This window comes from Podarcis vaucheri, assembly GCF_965113315.1.
Source record: "Podarcis vaucheri genome assembly, chromosome: 6".
Lineage (NCBI taxonomy): Eukaryota > Metazoa > Chordata > Lepidosauria > Squamata > Lacertidae > Podarcis > Podarcis vaucheri.
In genome coordinates, this window is record NC_138764.1 from 54,561,719 (window position 1) to 54,577,792 (window position 16,074).

Here is a 16,074-nt window from a genome sequence, read left to right on the forward strand (position 1 = left end):
CTTTCATTGTTATTCTCAGACCTCCTGTTGGAGCAATAGGATTGTCAGGAACTCAAGCTTAAGTACTATAACCAAGCCTTGGCTCCTTTAGAAGCTTCAGGATCGGACTCAGTGCCTCTTCATGCTCTTCCAGATTTGCCATCCTTTTGAATCAGGCTGTTCTCCCCAAGCATGGGGTAAAACAAAGAGCAGATATGAAATCTTATATTGTGTGCTTGCATAATCGCCTTCTGTTTAAATTATTTGGACACCATGTTTGGCTCTTGTGTAGCTCAAAGTGTCTTGGATTTGGGGTTTTTTTCTGGAATGACACACACACACACACACACACACACACATATATATGTACTAAAACTTAAAAGCTAAGCAAAACCATCCCTCAGATATTAGGAAGCAGTGCTTCCCTGTCAAATATTAGCAGCTTGACCTGGTTTTTAAAGTCATCCTAACTTGTAGTTGGTCAGGGCACAGTGAGGAAATTGGACTCTACTCTAATTCTAACGTTTGAAATGGGTTTCCAGGGCAAACATTTGCAAGCTCTTAGAATCTTGGGCAGCTTTACCTTTTGGAAAAGCTGGAACTTAAATTCAAGCAGACTTTTTAAAAACTAAAATGAGCAGTGCAATGGTCAAATGTTATTGACAGGTAGTGATAATTATTAATACAGTTAATAATAATATCCAGGATGATGGCGGGGGAGGGGGAGCTGGGAAAGATTCACCATCTGGAATCCTGGAAAGCTACTGCCAGTCACTCCAGATGATTTGGATGTACCAGTGGTCTGATTCAGTATCAGACAGCTTCCCATAACAGGCCTGCGTCTTGAGTCAAGAGCATACTACCATTGGCTTGATAAATCTCCTGGTTTTGCTGTCTGGCTAGGACTGCAAAATCAAGCTTTTAGCATCCACATGTTTAAAAAAGGGGTGTGTGTTCTTAAGCATCTGTCAAGGCAAAAAACTGACTTAAAATATGTTTTTCCACATGCTCAAAGCAGCAGAAGTGATGAATAAACATCACTTAAATCAAACAATGAGACCCCAAAAAAATCATACAATGAAGCCTATACAAAATGACAAAAAATAATGGCACTCATTGACTTCCAACTTACCCAATTAATCTCATAGCCCTTGACCAGACATGCCAAAAATTAACTAGGCCCTATAAAGGCCCTGCTCTAACTTCTTAGGTTAATGTGTGGTACAATATGGTCTAGCTGCTTCTGAACCTTAAACTTCAATTTATCTTCCCTGAGCAGCATTGGGTCACATTGTGCAGTCTGTACTAGAGTCTTCTGACAGACTATTGTTGGAGACAGGATCCTAAACTATGCCTAAACTAAGTTATTATGTCTTTGCTTCAACTGACCCTGAGATAAGTCTGTTAGCTTTGCAAAGGGTCAGGGAACTTTTCTTGGCAAACAAACTATGGGTTACTGCTGACGGGCAATGCATATAGAGAGAGAGGAAAGAAAGAGCAGCAGCATTTTGTGTTCCAGCCTATCTCAGAGACGAAAGAAGCAAAAGAGGTTTGTTATGCCCTACATTTATTTCTGAAAATTTAATGGAGCTTGCTCCCCACCGCCCCCAAATTCTTTGACCATAATGTACTATTTCCATACAGGACAACGGCAACGAGAATATGCTAAGGTTTTCAGTGCTCCTGTTCTTCGCTATCTCGGCAGTGTCAATCAGCGGAAAGAGGCAATGTCTGCAAGGAGCAGCTCACAAGCACAGACCCAGCCAGGAGAATAACTTGCACGAATGCACCCTATATTCCAAATGTAAGTCCTGTGAAACCTGTGAAATATTTGCAAACTATTTAAGTTAGCCTTTACATTAACTAACCAGCTCTGATGCCACCCATATTAATTTGATACCCTGAAGAATTTATTGAAGTTGAGTTTTTATATTGATATATCAAAATATAACCAAAATATCCAATGGCACAAGAAAAGTCAGCTGCCCAATTGGTTATTTGCATCCATTGGATCTTAGTGAATGTGTGTGTTTTGGCCCATATGTGAAATCTTATTATCACTTGCTCCATGATGTTGGGTTGTTGTAATTAACAATGTGTGATATCCTGTTTATGCCTGAGCTTTATGCATCAGGGTTTTGCTTCTAAATGGGGCATGCACTGGGTGGAGTGGGGTAAGAACTGTCTTTAGACATGCTGCTTGTGAATTTGTCAGTATCAACAATTTCAGCTTATGATCATGATTTCCAAAGGGTCCCCCCAAGTCTTTTTTTTTAATACAGTATAGAGATGATAAGTGCACTGAAGGAATGAAGCTCACATTCTTTTGTATGAAAAGAAATCTGCATTACTGTATAATTTTAAATCTGTATAATGTTAAATTATCATTTCCAATATCAAATTTGAGTTTGAAGTATTTAATTAAGATATTTCCTTTGTAAATTTTAACTTCCCAGTATTCTTTTGGTTTTAAAACATGTTTTTAGTAGCATGTTTTTCATTTTACAAAAGCACATGAAAAATAATGATGGAACTCACTTCCCATTTTTAACTAAGGGTCCACTGTGGGGACTTAACAAAATTCTATGTCTTCAAAGTTGTGATTATGTTACAAAGTAAATCTTCAGAATGAGATATGTTTGTTTTTAATTCCCCACAGCCTCTTGTTGCTCTGAAGACATTACAAAGGAACTAGCTGATTCACCAGTGATTAAAGTAAATACCACCTATTGGAACCGATGTGGCAATAACAGTAAATTGTAAGTGACTTACCCTTGTTCTTTTTCTCCAAGTGCATTCAATTTTTTCCCCTTCATTCAAGGGTTCTTGAATGAAGCATAACTTTGTGAAAAGCACAGTATAAGGCTGCGACCCTTTTTTGGGGTATGGCTTGTGTACCTTTAACAGTAGCATTGCATACAGAAATGCATTGGGTTCAGTTATGCGTTTCATGAAAGTGCAGTTGAACTGTTGAAAACAGGAGCCATTGCAGGAAAAAAGTTGGAAACCCTACTTCTATATGCCAGAAGCATCCCCTCTTTTTAGACTGAGCACTTACATTTCATTGACTTTAATATATTGTATTATTATCAGTGCAGAGCAGGTATACACAGGGGAAGAAGTAGAGGCTCACTGCAGAATAAAAAGCATTTTTGCATAAAACCTATTTATTTTTGTAGAGTACACTGTTCACAACTACCCCCATCATCCTATCAAACTCAGAGTGGCATTCAACTAAATTTTAATCAGAACAAATCTATTAAAACTAATAAGTATGACTAAGTTAGGTCATTAATTAAGTGAGCCTACCGTATTTTTCGTCCCATAGGGCGCACCGGCCCATAGGACGCACCTAGTTTTTTGGGGGGAAATAAGGGGGGAAATAAGGGGGGAAATAAAGGCACGGGGTGGGGGCGGGGGAAACCCGAGCTTCCCCTGACCCCAGCCCCCAGAACAGGCAGCTCTCCGCAAAGCGGTGGGAGAGCTGCGCGACTTCGCGCAGCTCTCCCACTGCTTGCCGAGAGCTGCCCGAAGCCTGGGGGGCGCTGAGCGAAGTCGTGCAGCTCTCCCACTGCTTGCGGAGAGCTTCCTGAAGCCTGGACAGTGAGAGGGGTTGGTGCGCACCGACCCCTCTCGCTCTCCAGGCTTCAGCGAAGGCCTGCATTCGCCCCATACGACGCACACACACTTCCCCTTCATTTTTGGAGGGGAAAAAGTGCGTCCTATAGGGCGAAAAATACGGTATTTTGAGTAAAACCTATTCTTCAAATGTGGACCCTTGTGTAGACAAAATGTTACTATCCATGCACTAGATGGAAATATTTAGAGGCTTGGGGATCCCTGAAGTTTGCAAAAGTTCAATAGCTCTTAGGAATGTTGACCAACTATTGTTTGGGATGGAGGTTGGAAAACTGAGGGGGGAAGGTGAAATGGAATAGAGTATCCTGGGAAAGGACAAAGCTGGCTGGTTGAAACCCTAAGTAGGAACACTGAACAGTGCAAGACTGTTGCAAATAACACTTGCCTGATAAGGTACAATGGCAGAATCGCCATAGAAGTGGAACAGATGCCTGTGGATAGTATGTGTTCCATAACCAAATAAGTTCTATTACAAAGGTGTTAGGATAAAGTAATGGCACATTATTCTCCTGTGTATTGTATACCATAAATACATGCAGGTCTTGAAATATGTGAGTGCAAGGGACTGAACGGCAGAACTCTAATTTTATTGTAAACCACTTTGAGATTTTTTCTTTAAACTATAAAGTGGTATAGAAATGAAATGAATAATAAAAATAATAAATAATTTTGCCTTGGTACCCTAGCCTAGCCTAAAGTGTTGCATTCCAATAAAGAAAAATGCAGGCTGATCTCTCAGAGCACAGAGGCAGCCGCATATGCAATGCTAGTTGTTTTTCATGTAATAACAATGGTTTTTTTCTCATGCAACAGATGTCAGAGCTATTTGAAGAAGATAGAATGCTTTTACAGGTGTTCACCATATATTGCACATTGGGCACATCCCCACTACGCAGCTGCTATTGTGTCTGTTCCCATGTGCCAAAACTTCTGTGATGACTGGTAAGTTGGAAGTTGGGGGTTATGCTTCTCATTTTAATAAAACAGTATCTTTCAGCCATAAAATGCCCAGGTAAACAGGGAAGTTATAAAATTCCTCTTGACAGTTAACAATTAGGGTGACAGACACACCTCAGTGTGGTTGATATTGAAGCAGGCACTCTTGATTCTTGGGTCCCAAGATATTTAGGGCTTTGTATGCTAGTACTAACACCTTGAATCGGGTATGCACAAAACCTTGCACTGACAGAACATTCGCCTTAGCGCTATTTTGAACACAACCCTGACATTCCCACCACCCCATTACATCCCTGTGCCTGTTTTACAACATGCCCCTTATTTTAAGATAAAGGCAAACAATACAACACACATGCCAGTTCTACTGATGGACAACTTTATTCTACAACACTTCAGCTCTGTATAACTGATGACAAAATTCCTGAACATCTTGCAATAATCTAGAGAACCACACAACAAGCTCCACATGTACAGTGGAGATTTGAACTTCTGTTTCTTGACAAGAAGCAGAGGTTGCTGATAGACTTCTGTTCAAATAACAGAGTTACAGATCCCACGGGGAATGTTCAAGACCTTAGATGCAGCTTTCTGGATTGATGTCTGCTCTCTGGGGGTGGTGTTCATTTGAGCAGACTTGTTCCCAAATGCTAAAATATTAGTAGTTCCTCACACTATGGACAATATATTGCACCTATCTCTGGCCACCATCTAATTCACTGAGGAACACTTTGAAAAGAGAGTGAGGAATAGTGAGCAGCACTTCTAACACTGCTCTGGCACCCCAGATACCACTTATCCACAACACTTTAAACTCTAGGTTGACAACTGGGGGACCAAGTAGCAGTCTTCAAACTGCTGGATTTGACCTAGGGTGCTCAAGTTATTGACCCACAAATGAGTCTGCTTCAAGCTATATGCTGGGAAAGCTTTGAACAATGTTTCTACTTCTCCTGTATACCCAAGGCGGAATCTGCAGAACTCTTTTGTTATATAGACAGTAGAATCTGTTTAACATACTGCATGGCTGCTAAGGATATCCCCATTCCCCACATCCTACAGAGATCCTTATTTCAAAATCCTCTGTACCTTTGTTGTAAAGGGTAATTTTCACAGTGTTCAGAAGAAACAAGAACTTGACTTTAAGGGACATAAGGAATCTTACTTCAAGCTTTCCTCTTTCTTTCTAATGGCTTGGAATTTCCTGCACCAAAAGCTCATTTTTCAGTATATATGTGGACTTTGGAGAGCCCTTAGGGGTAGCTTCCCTTTCCAACCCACCTGCCAAAGAGTCCTTGGACAATTACAGAGGAAATGGTGAACTTGACACATTTAATAATTCTCAGCACTGACATAAGGATTTGTTTTAAATGAAAACAGATCTCTCTGGTGAATCATACTTTGGGAAAGTACATTGCTTTTGTGTTGTTATTTCATTTCTTTGACACTGTACACCATATGGTTTTTCTCCAGATATCCTTTTCTCCAGCCCTCAGTATACTTTAAAGCTGGGTCATCATAAAGCACTTAAAAAAAATAAAAGGCAAACCAAGTACAGTGGTGCCCCGCAAGACGAATGCCTCGCAAGACGGAAAACCCGCTAGACGAAAGGGTTTTCCGTTTTTGAGCTGCTTCGCAAGACGAATTTCCCTATGGGCTTGCTTCGCAAGACGAAAACGTCTTGTGAGTGTTCCAATTTGTTTCCGCTAAGCCGCTAAGCCTTTAATAGCCGCTAAACCGCTAATAGCACTAATCCGCTAAGCCGCTAATAGGGTTGCTTCGCAAGACGAAAAAACCGCTAGACGAAGAGACTCGCGGAACGGATTATTTTCGTCTTGCGAGGCACCACTGTAACTGATAAAGTCTCTACTTTTCTACACTCTTATTTGGAAGTAAATCCAACTGAAATAAATGGGACTAACTTCTGAGTGTGAATGCATTTTAGTGGGCTGCAATCTAGTGACTATTTTATCATTTGTTGGCAGCATGGAAGTAAGTTTGTCAGATCCAGTACAAGGTGGGCCTCCAGACTTTTCAATAGTTTGACCAGGCAGAGATTAAACAGAGCTTTTCCTGTCATAGTGCTAGAATGAAAGGAGAAGCTGTGCTTGTGACATATCCCCCTCCTGTACAGTAATTAAAGTAGTTCCCTGTTGGATCTGACGATCACAGCTGCAAAATAACCATCCTGGAAAGCCAATGCTCTTGAGAGCTCTTGAAAAGGGGAAGGAGCTGCAGAAGGAAGAGACAGCTGTGTTCATATCCTGCCCTGCCCAAGCCTTCAAAGAAGCACTGGGGAAAGAGAAAGTGTGCTGCTAATTCACTATCCTGTCGCTCTGAGCTGGAAATGAAAGACAAGTCATTATATTACCTATGGTGAGGGCTGTGGAAGGGAGCAGGCGATTAGTCTCTGATGCTGTTCCCACTTGAGAAAAGGATCAGGGACATGCTGCCTTCTCCTTTCCTTTAACCTTCTCTCCCTTTGTAATTGTTGAAATGTCCTTTAAAAAACCTGAGCTAGAATATTAATCAAAACAGGAGTTATATCATCTCTACTTGTGTTGACAGTACATAGCCTTGAAAAGCAGAACTTTAGGCAATACAAAATTCAGCAATGACACACATGTCGCAAACAATATTGCCAGGCTGCAACACGGAGAAGCAATAGAGACTTCTTTTGTCCTTTCCTTTGTTAGTCCTTTCACCTACTCTGCCCACCGCCAACTCCCATGAGCAGGCCATGCAGCAAGCAGTGGAGACACAGACAGAGAGGCCAAAGAAGAAATAAGTGTGGCAACTTATTTTGTTGCTTTCTCAGTGGCTTTAGAGAAAAGGTGGGGAAGCTGGAGTCAAACCACGTCTGCCCTTCCTGGCTAGGCTGATGGGAGCTGGAGTTCAACAACTTCTGGAGGCCCACAGCTTCCCCATGTCTGCTTTAAAGCTGCAGTGTAAATTTCAAAGTCGTCACACAAGTCACATCTAAATAGCAAACCTGCTTTGAGAAGATGAACGTTCACCCTGGCATTAGCACATTATCGCAGGCACTGCTTATAGGCAGTTTTTTACACCTGTAAGAAATGAAAACGTTACCTTTAGGAGCTAATCTTAATTTCAAGATCTTACTACATCTGCAAAAAATTGCCCAGAAGAGTCAACTGAGATGCTCATAGGAGCCTGCAGTTCTTGGAGTTTCTATTATATTTATATATTTTCATGACCAGACAGAAATAATAAACTGAAGAGATGCCTTTATAGCATTTTAAACAATAAATTCTTCTAGCAAACCATGATCTAAGGTGGTTTTATGTCGTCGTCCCCTTTTAATTTGTAGTTCTTTAAGATTAATTTGTAATTAACCTCTTTAAACAATATTCATTTTAAAACTATTACCTTACTGACAGGAACTAATCTTTCCGCTAACCATATTTAAACTAAGGCATGCTTCTTATTTATAATATTAATGTGATTATACAAAATGGACTCTTTGATCCCAGTCAGAAGTTGGGGGGGGGGTTGCTTGAGTTTTGCGAAGGCAAACTTCTACAAGATACAGACTAAAAAGGCTGGCAAAAGATGAAAGGAGGAGGGGAGCCAATGTTGCTAGTGTTATTATGACTCAAACATATTTTTTCATTAATTTCCATGGCAACATAACCATCATACAGTGTCAGCTTTTGAAAAAAAAATGCTATAAAAGACACAGAATTTTAAAAGTGTGTTCATGTCACGCCTTTATTTTTAAGCACAGATTGCATTCATATAAATGGTGTGACTAAAGCCAAATACGAACTTATTGACCTGGTATTTGTAAACTAATACAGTGGTAAGGTAAAGGTAAAGGTACCCCTGCCCGAACGGGCCAGTCTTGGCAGACTCTGGGGTTTGTGCGCCCATCTCACATCTATTGGCCGGGGGCCAGCGCTGTCCGAAGACACTTCCGGGTCACGTGGCCAGCGTGACAAAGCTGCATCTGGCGAGCCAGAGCCGCACACGGAACGCCGTTTACCTTCCCGCTGGTAAGCGGTACCTATTTATCTACTTGCCCCCGGGGGTGCTTTCGAACTGCTAGGTGGGCAGGCGCTGGGACCGAGCAGTGGGAGCGCACCCCGCCGCGGGGATTCGAACCGCCGACCTTTCGATCGGCAAGCCCTAGGCGCTGAGGCTTTAGCCCACAGCGCCACCCGCGTCCCAGTGGTACCTCAGGTTAAAGACTCTTCAGGGTACAGACTCCGCTAACCCAGAAATAGTACCTCGGGTTAAGAACTTTGCTTCAGGATGAGAACAGAAATCGCGGCGCAGCAGCAGCGGGAGGTCCCATTAGCTAAAGTGGTACATCAGGTTAAGAACAGTTTCAGGTTAAGAACGGACCTCCAGAACGAATTAAGTTCTTAACCCGAGGTACCACTGTAATATGCTGAGTACATAAGAAAGAACTGTGCTTAATTCTGTTAAAATTTAGATACAATCTCTTGCCAAACAAGAAATCATGCTTCAAAGTCCAGTTTATGCAAACATGTTATTCTTTAAGCATTTTCTAGCTGAAAACAAGGTCAAAGGAACTGGTCTCCTGTTACTGAGGGCCCCCGCAGACAGGAATTTTAGTCTGTATTCAAGGTGATTTGTGCTCTTGTGGGTATCAGGATGGTCATATGTGATCTTGCATTCAGGGCAGTTCACACCATCAAAACACTAAGGATCACACAGCATCTGTTATGAGTTTTGCGTGGCCCATAGCTTCCCTACCACCCAAACGTTCCTTTTCAGATCACAAATGTTCTAGGTGTTTTTTAATCCAACATTTATAGTACTGCAGTGCTCGGCTACTCTGGCAATGCACAGACTTAAATTTGCTTCTTGGTGATGTCACTACTTTCACATACTTCCTATTGATGCCGTTTTAGTGGAAACAACTGAACTTTTAGCACAACAGTCACATAGAATCATAGAATCTTAGAGTTAGAAGGGACCCAAGGGTCATCTAGTCCAACCCCCTGCAATGCAGGAATCTCAGCTAAACCTCTGCTTTAAAACCTCCATGAAAGGAGACTCCACTATCAACTTTATAATCTTTTTTTAAGGGGATAAGGTTGCACTAAAGTGGGATGCCACAACGCTGTGAGGAATACAGGCTCATTCACTTCTACTGTTAGATCAGCTGGCATTTACTGAGGTGGAAAGGAGAGGGATTGTGTGTGTGAGGTGTGTAGGATCCTGTTACTGACCTTAACAGATTGGAGAACTGGGCCCAAACTAACAAAATGAATTTCAATAGGAATAAATACAATGTTCTATATTTTGTTAATAATTTTCACAGTTACAAATTTCCCACATTCACGTTCACCATACAAAAAGAAGAAGAAGAGGAGGAGTTTGGATTTGATATCCCGCCTTTCACTCCCTTTAAGGAGCCTCAAAGCGGCTAACATTCTCCTTTCCCTTCTTCCCCCACAACAAACACTCTGTGAGGTGAGTGGGGCTGAGAGACTTCAGAAAAGTGTGACTGGCCCAAGGTCACCCAGCAGCTGCATGTGGAGGAGCGGAGACACAAACCCGGTTCCCCAGATTATAAGACTACTGCTCTTAACCACTACACCACACTGGCTCTCACAAGTGACTATACAAGGTTTTACACTTAGGCAGGAAGAACCAGATGCACAGATATAAGATGGGGGACACCTGGCTTTCCAGTGGTACATGTGAAAACAATCTAGGGGTCTTAGTAAACCACAAGCTTAGCATGAGTCAACAGTGTGATGCAACAGCTTTGAGCTAATGGAATGGAAGCAAATGCTATCAGCCCAGCCTACACACCTTCCTCTGTGTTGATTTATGAGAGATGGCACATAAATCAGTCATCTATGCTTTCTTTACCTTGCAGGTATGAAGCTTGTAAAAATGACTTCACTTGTGTTAGCAACTGGCTGACAGACTGGGCAATTGATGAAAAAGGAGAAAACCACTGTAAGAACGCGTGCATCCCCTACCACGAGGTAGTGTATCATAATGATCCACAAACAGTGCACCTATGTGAAGAAGCCAGAAGGCTACATATAGCTCTGCATTTAACACCAGGGATCTAGTCTAGTAGATGTTCCTTCAACAAGAAAAAACTCACCTACTCAAACCCCACCGGTATTCCAATGTCCTTTAGTAGAACTTGTACACAGTAGTAGAGTAGTAAAGATTAACATTTGGCAAGACGGAAAGGGGCCGTGTATCTCAGCTGGAGATGACTTGGGTGACATCCACACCATACACTTAAAGAACATGGCTTCCCCCAAAGAATCTTGGGAATTGTAGTTTAAGTGTGGTGAGAATCAAAATTATGTGAGGGGTAAACTACAGTTCCCACGATTCTTTATTTAAAGTGTGCTTTAAATGTATGGTGTGGATGCGACCATGCTTCGCATGCAAAAATGTCCATACTTCAGTTCCTGGTTAAAAGGATCAGGCTAACTAGTGATAGGAAAAACCTCTGAGAGCCTAGAGCATGGGTAGGCAAACTAATGCCCGGGGGCCAAATCCAGCCTAATCGCCTTCAAAATCGGAATCAGCGCGTTTTTACATGAGTAGAATGTGTCTTTTTATTTAAAATGCATCTCTGGGTTATTTGTGGGGCCTGCCTGTTGTTTTTACATGAGTAGAATGTGTGTTTTTATTTAAAACGCATCTCTGGGTTATTTGTGGGGCATAGGAATTCGTTCATATTTTTTTTCAAAATATAGTCCGGCCCCCGACAAGGTCTGAGGGATAGTGGACCGGCCCCCTGCTAAAAAAGTTTGTTGACCCCTGGCCTAGAGAGCAATTGCCAGTCAGAGCAGGTTTAAAAAATGGGCAAGATGGAAACACTGTATAAGCCAGCTTCCTATGTTCTTGTGGAAGCAAAGAAAATTGAGATTTCTATTTGAGTTGGCTCATAGCTGAAAATAAAAGTGACTAAGATCCGAAAGGAATAGAGCTGGACAGCGCACTGAGGGAAGAGGATTTGTCTTTTTATTTCCATTGCTTTTAGTTCATACAGTAAAGCAATCAGCTGCCCCCCCCCCATTTGTACAAATGGCAGAAAGGAGCAGTGGAGGGCGAGTGCTATGTGCCCTACATGGGCTGTTGTTAATCTTGGACCAAGCTTTTCCAAGCATGCCGTAGTAGAAAGATCTAGAGCAGGAGGAACATGTGGCCCAATTTTGCAAAGCTTGTGTGTCATCAAGAGCCATTTCATTTTGTGTCTATTGCATTGGATGTTGTAAATTTAGACAGTTTTGTTTCTCTGACTCCTAGATGTATGGCAATGGGACAGACATGTGCGAGAGCATGTGGGGAGATTCACTGAAGGTAAGTGACTCCCCCTGCCTGTGCCTGCAAATGGATGAGATGGATAGTAAGGTCGTCAAGCTCTTGGAGGAGAGGGCCACCGGTAATAGTAGCAGTAGCAGCAGAAGTGATGAAGAGCAGTTCTGTCGCCTCAAGTTGGACAAAATAAAGAAGCTGAAGGAGCCGAAAGACGAAGGTGTGGAGACATTCTAAGTGCCAGGGTTTCTTTAGGTTTTAAAGTGATGTATGTTGCACCTTTCCACTATTAAAACGATACTCAGAGTGGCCATCAGCCACACACACAAAAATACAATAAAGTGACTGAATAATTAAAATAGCTTAAAAAAATTAAAAGCCTGAAAAGTAAACAGTGTGGCAGATAATGAAAGCATCAACCACCATTAAAAATGCCATGGCTAACCGAAAGCCTACCTCAAGAAAATGGCCTTCACTTGGTGGCAGAAGCTAAAAGGAGAGGGAGTCAAACAAACCTCCACAGGAGAGAGTTCCATCACAGGGGGCTGGCACAGAAAAGACCCTGTTGTACATCATCAGTCAATGTCAGGATCCACAAAGGGGCCTTTTCACCAGATCTCAGAGTGCGGGCAAAATGGCATGGGAGGGTGGCAGTCCATAGGCATCCTGGGCCTGAGTCATTTAGGGCTTCATTTGTAATAACACTTTGAATTGTCTAGATGTTGCTGGACTACAACTCCCATCATTACTGACTATTGCCCAAGCTGCCTGGGGTGATAAAAATTGTGGTCCAACAACATTTGGAGGGCACCATGTTGACTGTTGTAGATAGTTGCTGAAGCCACTGCTGTAGCTAGTTGGGTGCTGACTCTAGTGTGATTATTTCAGTTCGTCCTGCTCTCTCCATTTGGGAGAGTAGGCCACTTAATCAGTGTTCTTCAGCCTAGGGTCCACAGATGTTGTTGGACTTCTAACTCCCATCATCCCTGACCATTGGTTAAGCTGGCTGGGGATATGGAAGCTTAAGTCCAACAACATCGGGATACAAGGTTACATCATGCTGAAAGGCAACATAAATCAGCTGCTGGCTTAATCCCTTCACTCATTTACTTACACAGTGCATAATAGAATTACAAAGCCAGTTAATGAATACACAAGTGAGCAAGGAAGCAGTGCACCTGCAAATCCTAATGAATTGCAGAATTGTTTTATTAGGTTCTTTCAGAATCCACTTCCAGCTCTGTTTAGCTGTATCCGTACTGAGCGGGTTTCCATGGCAACCAGACCTAACTGCACTCTTCACTAATCTGGTCTCAGCCTCCTAGCAGCTCTACAAAAGGAAGTGGGATAAAGCTCCAGGCTGGAGATATCAGCAGTTTTAACAATTCCTGCCTGTTACCTTTGGCATATGTCACTTGATTTGAACTCTGGAGTTCTGCTTGCCTTCATTGATTAGATACTTAGCAACAACTGAAGTCAAACCCACACCATACATTTATCCCAAAGACCCCTGGGAACTGCAGTTTGTTGGGTGTTGATGATGATGACCCCCCCAAGAGCTAAATTCCCAGCACTATTAACAAATTACAAAACATGACCTCTGACTAACATAGTTTAAAAAACGTTATATTGTCATTTTTCACAATAGAAGGACATAAGCAGTGAAAATAATTGTAAATAATAATAATAATAAGGATAAGGATACAGAAGGGAGGGAGGGAGAAAACCAGGAAAAATGAGTGTGGAATTCAACATTACCATAATGGCTGCTCTTAGGTCTGCAAGGGGTGGAATGGATGAAGTAATGATGGCCCTCTAGTTCCTTAGATAAAAACAAGAAAATAGAAGAGCAATTGAAGATTTAACTAAGCATGAGATAAGTCAAAAACCTTAGGTAACAGTACCCTTCCAAAAGGCAATATGAGAAGCCCAGTATTACATGCACCTCTATTAATATTTGTGAAAAAGGATATCGGGTCTCTCTAGCTTTGACCATGGACAATTTTAGAACCTGCTGGGTGTCTTCTAAAAACCTTCCTGCTCCAGAATTACCGTATTTTTCGCTCTATAACACGCACCTGACCATAACACGCACATCGTTTTTAGAGGAGGAAAACAAGGGAAAAAATATTCTGAATGAAACAGTGGACGTATCATTTTTGTGCTTCATGCTGTGGCCACAGACATGTGATCTGATGGTGAATTTGGGGTGACCCAATGCAAAAATCCTGAGAATCCCTGTGGATCCATGCTTTGTAACCACGTTTTTGCACCATTGCAGCCCCAGGCAACAGTGGGTGCATGATTTTTTTTTGGGGGGGCAGGCTGTAGCCATGGACATGCTATGTGCTCTGATGGTGAATTTTGGCTGACCCAATGCAAAGATCCTGAGGATCCATGTGGACCCATACTTTTTAACCACATTTTTGCACCATTGCAGCCCCAGGCAACAGTGGGTGCGTGGTTTTTTTTGGGGGGGGGACAGGCTGTAGTCATGGACATGCTATGTGCTCTGATGGGGAATTTTGGCTGACCCAATGCAAAGATCCTGAGGATCCATGTGGATCCATGCTTTGTAACCACGTTTTTGCACCATTGCAGCCCCAGGCAACAATGGATGTGTGATGGGTGTCTGTCCCCGGACCTCTTCTGAAGGCTGGGGGGGGGGGGGACAAGGGCTTTTCTTCCCACCCCCAGCATTTTAAAAAACCCTGGGACAGCGGAGGACTTCTCCGCTGTGCGGGGCGATCTTAAAATGCTGGCGGGCGGCATTTTAAAATCGCTCCGGACAGCGGAGGACTTCTCCGCTGTCCGGGGCGATTTAAAAGCCCCTGGGAAGGCAGGCAGGGGGGACAAAGACTTTCGCCCCCTGCCCGCCTTCAGAAGGTGTCCCCGCCCCCCCCGCCCCACTTCGGAACAGCTTTCCGAAGTGGGGCGGCGGGGCCAGGTGTCCCCGCCCCCCCGCCCCACTTCGGAACAGCTTTCTGAAGTGGGGCGGCGGGGCCAGGTGTCCCCGCCCCCCCGCCCCACTTCGGAACAGCTTTCCAAAGTGGGGCGACGGGGCCAGGTGTCCCCGCCCCACCTCCCCACTTCGGAACAGCTTTCCGAAGTGGGGCGGCGGGGCCAGGTGTCCCCGCCCCCCCTCCCCTCTTCGGAACACCTTTCCGAAGTGGGGCGGCGGGGCCAGGTGTCCCCGCCCCCCCCGCCCCACTTCGGAACAGCTTTCCGAAGTGGGGCGGCGGGGCCAGGTGTCCCCGCCCCACCTCCCCACTTCGGAACAGCTTTCCGAAGTGGGGCGGCGGGGCCAGGTGTCCCCGCCCCCCCCTCCCCACTTCGGAACAGCTTTCCGAAGTGGGGCGGCGGGGCCAGGTGTCCCCGCCCCACCTCCCCACTTCGGAACACCTTTCCGAAGTGGGGCGGTGGGGCCAGGTGTCCCCGCCCCCCCCGCCCCACTTCGGAACAGCTTTCCGAAGTGGGGCGGCGGGGCCAGGTGTCCCGCCCCCCCTCCCCACTTCGGAACAGGTCCTGGACCTCTTCTGAAGGCTGGCGGGGGCGAAAGTCTTTGCTCCCCCCGCCTGCCTTCAAAAGCTGTCCGGCCCAGGCATCCCGGACTTTTCCGCCAGCAGCGGCAGCGCTGCCGCTGCTGGCGGAGACTTGCCGGCATGCCGAAGCCTGCGCGCAGCGCGCCCAGGGTTCGCGGATCTCTCTGCCAGCAGCGGCAGCTCTGCCGCTGCTGGCGGAGACTTGCCGGCATGCCGAAGCCTGCGCGCAGCGCGCCCAGGCTTCGTGGATCTCTCTGCCGCTGCTGGCGGAGACTTGCCGGCATGCCGAAGCCTGCGCGCAGCGCGCCCAGGCTTCGCGGATCTCTCTGCCAGCAGCGGCAGCTCTGCCGCTGCTGGCGGAGACTTGCCGGCATGCCGAAGCCTGCGCGCAGCGCGCCCAGGCTTCGCGGATCTCTCCTGCCTTCAAAAGCCGTCCGGGATAGCAGGAAGCGCTTCCCTGCTATCCCGGACTGCTTTTAAAATGCTGGCGCTGGGGAGCAAAGCCTTTTGGCCCCCGCCAGCCTTCCTGGACCTCTTCTGAAGGCCGGAGGGGGGGGAAAGGCTTTGCTCCCCACCGCTAGCATTTAAAAGAGGTCCCCGGAGATTTCCCTATGGGCTTTCGTCTTGCGAAGCAAGCCCATAGGGGAATTCGTCTTGCGAGGCAAATCGCGGA

At 44.7% G+C, this 16,074-nt stretch overlaps 1 protein-coding gene and 1 long non-coding RNA gene across 3 annotated transcripts; one reads left to right on the forward strand and one right to left on the reverse strand.

Annotated features, from left to right (window-relative positions):
• Positions 1-1,600: 1,600 nt before the first annotated feature.
• LOC309534552 (riboflavin-binding protein-like) lies at positions 1,601-12,251 on the forward strand. Its single transcript, XM_082226799.1, has 5 exons — positions 1,601-1,783; positions 2,639-2,738; positions 4,432-4,560; positions 10,451-10,562; positions 11,851-12,251. Exons 1-5 carry the CDS (start codon positions 1,642-1,644, stop codon positions 12,094-12,096), a joined length of 729 nt encoding a protein of 242 aa, XP_082082925.1. The 5' UTR covers positions 1,601-1,641; the 3' UTR covers positions 12,097-12,251.
• On the reverse strand, positions 5,891-13,904 carry LOC309534568. 2 transcript variants are annotated; one of them, XR_014220778.1, is made up of 3 exons: positions 13,618-13,904; positions 6,944-7,640; positions 5,891-6,098 (listed from the first exon to the last, which is right to left on the reverse strand). It is a non-coding gene; the product is annotated as an uncharacterized lncRNA (long non-coding RNA). The 2 variants fall into 2 exon arrangements; XR_014220779.1 differs by having other exon boundaries at positions 6,495-7,640.
• Positions 13,905-16,074: the final 2,170 nt, after the last annotated feature.

Excerpts from the sequence above, each read along its gene's own strand:
- LOC309534552 (XM_082226799.1), top strand. The coding sequence starts at position 1,642 with ATGCTAAGGTTTTCAGTGCTCCTGTTCTTCGCTATCTCGGCAGTGTCA. Across the intron at positions 1,784-2,638 it reads ATGCACCCTATATTCCAAAT|CCTCTTGTTGCTCTGAAGAC; the intron begins GTAAGTCCTGTG and ends AATTCCCCACAG. Across the intron at positions 2,739-4,431 it reads TGTGGCAATAACAGTAAATT|ATGTCAGAGCTATTTGAAGA; the intron begins GTAAGTGACTTA and ends CTCATGCAACAG.